Raw genomic sequence first — 8,359 nt, 5'->3', positions numbered from 1 at the left:
TCAAAAGGATCTCGATTTGGGTGACGGAGTACATCAGGACACAGTCCTGGAGCTCTGCCGCACGACAGATCTTGTCCTCTGTGCTACCGAACTGTGGGCCACTTGATTGCCGCCATGGTAAATATTGAGAGGCATTTATGGCTTAACCTCTCGGGGCTCAAAAAGAAGGAAAGAGCTTTTCTTCTTGACGGCCGGTCTCGCCTACTGGATTTTTTTTTGCCACCGCTGTTGAGAGAGTAATCCAGAAGTTTAAGGAGGCTAGTGTTAAGTTAGCGGCATTCGAGCTGTACATTCCCCATTGCGGTCCCTACATCTTCTGGTCCCAGCTGGAGACAGGGTCAGAAAGAGAGTTTTGTTGCCCATGCCCCACCTCCAAGGAGATCCCTTTGATCCATCTTTGTGCCCCCCACCCCTCTTTTTTTAACGAGTGTTGGGGCACGAGATGTTGTTTGAAAAAAAACTAAAACTAAGTGGAGTAAACATCTCCTAGGGATGAGGAGGTTAATATTGGGCATTTAAAAGCATTTTGCCCCTCCAAATATTGACTAAGAAATTCGATAAATCTGTTGCAGGGGCTAAGCTTCCGGTGATTTCATACAAGTTCCCAGAATAAGTAGAAAAGCATTTCTGTTCATTTCTTGGTTGACAATCAGACTAGTGCAGTTGGCTTAGTCTCCTTAATCTGGAAAAAGTAATGTTACTAAGTGAAGTAAGTAAGTTTCACTGTGAGCACCTCACCCCTTTGTCTGTTGTGCCCTGGAACACTATGGGAATCCATATGTCTCATTAACAGTAAGGCTAGTCTGTTGTAGAGGAGGTAGAGTGATTGTTACAGTTGCTCCCTTAAATTTTCTCCAGAAGCTTGAGTTATGGAGATTTTATGGAAATTGTCCCTGGTGTAGTATGGCAGGTTTAGAGCTGGGCTCTAACCATGTCACGTCCCACTCTACTACCTGCTGTCCTTCCTAGTGCAAGAGGGTTGATACACTTTATAATTTCTCGCCTAACCAGTACTTGAAGCATGGGGTTGTTATTGATGCACCTACCCGATGGCACATGAATAGCGGACACAGGTGAAGAGATTGCCCATTCACGCTATTGCGTCCCGCTCTTTCATCTGGTGCCCTGAAGTGAATTGGGTACAGAGGCAGTTTCAGTATCCTTAATGTTGTATATGGGCAGAAAGAGGAAAGATGGGCAATTCCGTTGTCCACGCCTCTTTCTGTCTGTTATTTCTGGCTGCCGAGAGATCAGAGGTGGTAGCAATATGCTCCCTCTATAACAATTAGGTTGTGATAAATGTGGATTATGGGCAAATAACGCAACTTGCATCCCACACCATCATTGGTCACCCTTCCCCCTCCTGCACTAGGAGTGCAGAAGTGTTAGCTATGTGCTGCCTTTGAGATCACGTCAATAGGCTAGACAGTACAGGAAGATTGGGCAATACCACTCTAGCATCCCACTTCCTTAGCTGTCGCCTTTGATGGCATGGGACTGAGAACATTGCCATGTTTCCTAGGTAGAGCATACAGTGAAGAGGAAAGGGTTCTCTTCTGCGGACTATCCAGTCTTTAGGACGGGATGATAAATTCACTTGCTCCCCCAGAGTAGGTTTTCCACTTGGAGCAGAGGTTTTCTTAATGGTTCTTGAGGGTATGGGACAGAGTTTAAAAATGGATTCTGTCACAGCTTGCGACCCACTCTCTGTCATTAGCTGGAAATTTAAGAATGGGCAACCACCAGCCGATAAGAGCTACTTGGTAGAAAATATGGTTACACTTTATTTTGATAGTCCACTTTAAACATTCTACTAACTAACTAAGTAACTTGACCACATGTCAACTCACTGTCATTAGAGTATCAGTAAAGTGTAGTAGACTGTCAGTAGACTGTTATGGCTAGGTGTTAGGGATCGGGTTAGTAGAATAAGTTGACTTGTAGTTGCCAAGTTACTTATAGTCAGTAGAATGTCTGCTGGGGGACATACAAAATAAAGTGTTAGCAAATATTAAGCAGACAGTCCATTAATACTAACAGTATATACTGACAGTTAGTTGACATGTTGCTGCAGAGTTACTTATAGTAAGCAGAATGACTAAAGTGGACTATCGAAATAAAGATTACCGAGAATATTACGAGAGTGTTAAAGCACTCTGTTATCTCAGTGGCCACTCTGTTTCATGCTGGAGTTAATAGTCAGATGACGGTATGTCGACTATTTCTTTAGGACATCCCTAAAGTGTTTGGCGGCGCAGATTCTTGGTATCGGCATTGGAGAGCAAGGGGTTGCTATTGCACTCCAATCTGATGCTCTCTCGAAACGTCTACCAGAAGCATATTGCTATGTTTCCATAGGAAGAGCAAGCAGGATGGGGTCCTCCTGAGGCCTGTCTCGGCCTTTAGGATGGGATGCTAAAATCACTTGTTCCCCGGGAGTAGGTTGTGCACTTATTGGTGATGGATGCAGTGAGTCTACGATCTATTTAACAGTTCTACCCCTGATGATATAGTGAATAATAGGGGTGTATTGAGCTGCCTCGTTGCCACAGGCTGTTTATGGTCACTAGATGTGCAGTATGGCAACCTTGGGCAACAGCTTAGTTTGCTGGTGTTTCACAGCACAGTGAGCAGGTATTTGTCAGTATGGTGTTGTGGGTATTTTGTTAAATTCCATTAGGCACTGTTGAGTTCCACTTTGAAAGAAACGTCTCAGGTAACGACTTTAACCATGGTTCCATGAAAAGGGGAATGAGACTGTGTCGTGTTGCCATACTTCTGGCATGCCTGTGCGTCTTCCTTTATACAATACAAAGTTGATGTCTTTCCTTTAGGTGCCCTTTTATGTTCTCCCTGAACGCCTGTGACATCACCTGACGGCGGGAGCGAATCGAGATTATTTTGCCAGTATTTCAATCTGAACATAACCATTGTCACATCATTGACTCTTACGTATCCTGACATAAGTTGTGAGGATTTCAGACAGTTTCAAAGACGCACAGGGAAAATTTAGAGTTTACGTCAGCAGGTGCAGTACAATGAGCTGTTTGAAAGAATCTTTCTGAAGAGTAATAATTTGAAAAAGGACTTCAGGGGGACATGTTCAAAAGTTACTAGTTAACTAGTTTTCTCCATTAAATGAACCTGTCGTTCCCCTGTGCACTACCCTCTAGCTATAATGCAGCAAACTGTTCTCAGGCTGTTTATGAAGGCTCATATTACATTAATGCTTTTCACTTTGATGTGCATCACCAGCTTATATAGCATAAACATGCCAAACCACTGAGATAAAAGAGCAATGAAATACTGTCTCAGTTTTGTGAAAATATTCCTGTTTCCGTATATTTACACAAATAAGTAAATAAACACTGTGTAAATAAAAAAAAAGCATTAAACATTCAGTTAGACAAAAATTCACATTTATTTATTGTTAAACAAGTATAGAACTTTACATCCTTTGTAGAGATGGGCTCTTTAACATGTTTATCTGAGATGGGTTTCTTAATTATGCTTATGAAGATGAACTATGCTGACCAGTGCTTTAAAATATTCACAAAAGTATAATTTAATAAATAAATATCCAACCACAGCTGCAGTAATAGTCCTTAAAGAAGAAGGTTCTACTCCAAGATCAGCTGTGACGTTTAGTCACTACATTTTTCATGCTTTGCACAGATTTGGACAAAATAAATTTGTGCAAGGCACGAGAACATTAGAATTTAATTGATCTAAAGTGGCAAACCCATTTTCATGAACAGGACAGAGGGATCTCAAAGTCTTTTGCAGCGTACATGAGGTCATTCCACCAATTGCATCATCATAAACAACCTTCTGAAATTTTTACATAGTCATCTCATTTTCAAAATCTCTTCATTTGCTTTATATTTAGGGTTGCTATTATTTATTTTATAGCAATTTATTTTACACAATCAATACAACAAAATATATTGTTCTATGTTATAGCATTACCCTTGACAGTTCCGTGTATGATTGAGAAAATATAAGGCCTAGGGTTTGTTTGCTAGTGGTCATATGGGATTTTGTTGATGATTGTAAAGGGCGAACAGAACTCCTTTAGTTCAGTCAGGACAATCTATGCATGTCTTAAGGTCCTGGAAATTCCATTTTTGTATATAATAATAAAGAAAAATCAAAACTGCATTCGAAAGAGAAATATGTGAACATATATGTACATCCTTTGAGAAACGTATGCACTGGAACGAGAAAGACTTTTTTTTTTTGGCTTCATTTTATTTTTTATGTGAAACTGTATTCTTATTACCAGGCCCACATTGAATCTGCAATCAAAGAACACCCCAGATTTCCGCATAAAACCCTCATTCACAAAGTTCTACTGTACACATCACGTGACCCTTGTGTGTTTGTTTATTAAATAATTGTGGCTAATTTGATTACATTCAGCTACAAATAATAGGGTAACAATTAATAATTGCAAAAACTATTTTCCCTATTATTGTTTTTTGCCTTGTTTTCAGTAAAAACATATTTGAGAGAATTTCTTAAATTAAGATTTGTCTTTCTTCTTTTAAGCACTAACCTTCTAAATTATAAAAAAAATATATATATATTTAACATATTAAAACTCTCAATGAATCCCAATTACAAATGTTTGCTACTCAAGTAAATTGATCTTGTTTTAGAGATATTTTGATATTTTTACTGAAAACAAGGTAAGCTGTGTGTATCTCGCTGCATATTTCTGCCACGAATCAGCACAGAAAATGCGATAAATCGTCTGCAGATTCCTTCTGGGCCGGCCTGTAACTCGTTGGACAGCAGCGGTACGTCTCCATTATGTGTGTAGTTATGTGGGAGGCTAAAAAAAGGAAGACCACTCTGCCATCGGTGGATGGGCGGGGCTGTGTACATGGTGGGCGGTGCTTACAGTTTGTTTTAAAGGCTTGTGACCAGCTGCATTTGTCCCTCTCGTACGTCCCCCTCGGGGACACAAGCGTCTTTAGAGACGGGGATGATGAGGCCATCGCTACTGTCTCTGCTCATCTGATAATACGCGTGCAGCTGTTGGCCTGACCCCAAGTTGGGCATGCTTTTATAGTAAACGTCTTCGTTCGGACTGTGTTTGGATGGCGAGAGGTCCTGGCCAATGTCTAGGCTGCTCTCCGAGAACGGCGAGTCTCTAAGGTTTGGCATGCTGGTGTACACCGAGTCTCTGTTGGGGGAGGGCAAGGCAGTTTCGGCCGGGGGAGGGAGCTGGTCGATGTAGCTTTGGGGTTGAGAAGCTTCCATGTCGGCCCTCGCTCTCTCCTGCATGTGGTACAGGAGCGAGTGAGTTCGCTGGGGGATAAGAGGGGCACCGAGCGTGCGGGGATGTGTGTGGTGCAGTCCCAGACCGTCCATCTCGCTGTCCCCACCCACCTGCACCAAGGACGATGTCTCGGCAAACACAGGTTCTCTGATGATCCCCGCACCATTTTTGGTGCTGATATGGGACTCGGCAGCCCTGAGGTTGTTGTGAACAAGCTCTGAGATGATCATCTTCTCGAAGGCCGTGTCATTGAGACTGAGCCCGCAATCCACCACCTGCACGCCATCGCTGTAGTTATGAAGAGAGTAGCTGTTATTAAAGTTGCCGTTGAGTGGTAGAGTACCGAACGTGTTAGTATCTCTGCCGCTGGTCACCGAGTGTCCTGCAGCAACACAAGAGGAAGAAAAACATTAGGTCTCGCAATAATCAGAAACAAAAGAAATCTAAATGTTTAAAGCTGTTTAGGACCTGCATTTAAGTCAAATGCAGAAATGCTAAAAATCTGGGAAAATGTAATGATTAGAAGCCTTTAGAACTGCAGGGGGCAAACTCACTAAATAGTTCCCTGTAGAAAGGGATTTTCTTGTTCATTATTCTTGTCTTGTTTTCCAGTACAAATATATAAACATTTTTAAATCAAGATTCATTTACATAAGAAGCAAAACAACTTAAGATATTCTTAAAAGAAAAAAAAAATGTATATATATATATATATATATATATATATATATATATATATATATATATATAATAAGTAAAATGGCTGATGTATTTGCAAGTCGTGGGAACGAATTGTTAAATCGTGGCCATGATATATATATATATATATATATTATTATTTATTTTCTTTCCTACCATGTTAGTAGATTTTTTTTGTTTGTTTTAAGCATGAACTCACTTAATTTTGATACATCTTCAGAAAACAAGACTAAATGTCATGTAATTTTGCTTCTCAAGTAAATGCATCTTGATCTGAGAATGTTTACATATTTATACTGGAAAACAAGACAATAATACAGAATAAGTGTTGCACTTATTTTAGTGTGATTATATGCAAATGACTCGGAATCCAGTTTAACTTGCTGCTAAATGCGTTTAGTTCTGGAATTTTAAATGCTTGGAAAAAGTTGTGAAGCGCAGTTCTACAGCCCCAGAAAAGTATGCCAGATCCAATTCATCTAGGTTTGCCTGACCCGCCATACCTGATTGGAATACTTTCTGTACTGAATGGGCCGGCACAGGCACAAATTCATTCTTTGTGAATTCCTCCCAATTTGAGGTTCTGAATTTTTCCTCAATCAAAACAATTTAAAAAAATTTACAGTGACCAATTTCAAAATATTGTTTTTAACTACATTTTAAACAACATTAAAATCAGTCGGTAGGCTTCAAACATCACAGAAACAAATGAGAGTGCGGCACAGATGTGTATCCACAGATGAAAGAGCGATGACAGTCACAGAATTCATCAACATCAGCTTGCATTTGAAACGGTTAAGGCGGTAAGGTGAAGGGTTTGAAAGTAACGAAAAAAACCAACCAAAAAAAAAAAAAAAAAACACAACACAAACAGCCATTTCCACACTACAGAGAGTGAATGAAAGCGAAAGCATCCAACAGACAGGAGAGAGAAAACTCACTCTGAACAACTCACATCAAGTCTGTCTGTTCAGGCCAGCAGACCTGAGCGCTGCTGATGAACAAAAAGAACACAAAACAAAAAGGAAAATGATTTATTGTAAAACATGATGAGTTATCACTAACAGAAAAAAAGAAAAAAAGAAAAAGTAAAAAAAAAAATTACAACGTTAGCGCAAGCGAAGGATATAGCAAATTAAATTAACTTCACAATTAAGGCCTTTTCCCTCTGTTAAATGTCACAGTTGGGTCTGTTTGCTGGACTGTAGTTTATGTGGTAATTTGAGCTCATTTGCGCGCTGGTAAAGTGGCCGTCGGCATGAGCTACGATAATCTTTAACTGCATCTTATGAGAGCCCACCGGTGGGTGCTTCGGACAGAGCCATTCTCAGAACCTCTCCACAGAAATCACAAGACAAAGGAAGGAGATGGCAGATGGGAACAGAAGAGGGACAGTAATTTGAGGAAAGGGAGTTTAAAAGAGCTTTCCGCTGGATATTGAGACAGAAGGGCTAAAGAAACATGAGGGGTTTTCTCTGACAGAATTCTTCACCAAACTCAGACAGAGAGCCGTGGAGGGTAGCAGAGAACAGTGTCCCCTAAAAGGACACTATTTGGACGCTTTAGCTAAAAAATAAATAAAATAAACATTATTTTGCATTAGAGCTGCATGATTAATTGTTAAATGATCGCAATCTCGATTCAAACATCCATGCGATCTTATTCCCTAATGACAGCGATTCTCCTGTGTCTATTAAAACTTTGACAAAATCACACCAGAACATTCAAATCTGTGTTCGGGCTGCCGCTGACCCAGAGAAAACCGTTTTCATGTATAGGTATAAAACAGCTTTACAAACAGTCTTTTCAACATCACAGTATGGCTATTTCTGTTACAAATAGTCAAATAATCACAGAAGTACTGGGATAAAAGTTTATAGTTTTGATATAAAGAGTTATGTCTACAGTAGCGAATACAATAGAAAATCACCTTTTGAAAGTAACTTGGCACTTCAAATAACAATTGTATCATTACATCTTTACACCACTAGGCGGTGACAAGTGACTGTTAAAAATGAATCATTGAATCATTCATTCAACCGATGCGTTCAAAAAACGCTGATTCATCCAGTAATATAACAAGTACAGTATTTATTAAACTGATTTTCTTTTTACTTTTCTTTTTTTTTTTAAATAGACTGCAGCAATTAACATTTCGTCGGAACCTATAGTAAATTACTTGCTATGTTGTTTAGTTGTTTGTTGTGGAAAAATCTCTGTTTGAAACAAAGAAAATCATGATTCTCAATTTATCCAGAATCATGCAGCTCTAATTTGCATTATAAAACACAACATCGAACCAAATAGAATTTGTATTTTTAAAACAAAACATAAAAATAGGAAGAAAAAAATGATTTGTATCAAATAATGAAA

The 8,359-nt window shown here is 39.5% G+C and overlaps 1 protein-coding gene across 25 annotated transcripts in view; it reads right to left on the bottom strand.

The window, feature by feature from the left end:
• Positions 1–3,402: 3,402 nt before the first annotated feature.
• Positions 3,403–8,359, bottom strand: part of adgrl2a (adhesion G protein-coupled receptor L2a) — a 139,779-nt gene continuing 134,822 nt past the window's right edge. For 11 of the 25 annotated variants that reach the window (XM_077202782.1, XM_077202784.1, XM_077202785.1 and 8 more), the window contains one exon: positions 3,403–5,669. In XM_077202782.1, the coding sequence (XP_077058897.1) occupies positions 4,915–5,669 (755 nt within the window). In that variant the 3' untranslated portion in view covers positions 3,403–4,914. Of the gene's footprint in view, positions 5,670–6,927; positions 6,981–8,359 lie in introns of all 25 variants that reach the window. The other 14 variants (XM_077202789.1, XM_077202791.1, XM_077202795.1 and 11 more) reach the window with 9 other exon arrangements.

The sequence above is a fragment of the Siphateles boraxobius genome, unplaced genomic scaffold (genome assembly GCF_051911475.1).
Source record: "Siphateles boraxobius isolate OS27281-9 unplaced genomic scaffold, OSU_SipBor_1 5, whole genome shotgun sequence".
Taxonomy (NCBI): domain Eukaryota; kingdom Metazoa; phylum Chordata; class Actinopteri; order Cypriniformes; family Leuciscidae; genus Siphateles; species Siphateles boraxobius.
This window is presented reverse-complemented; position numbering and strand designations above follow the sequence as displayed.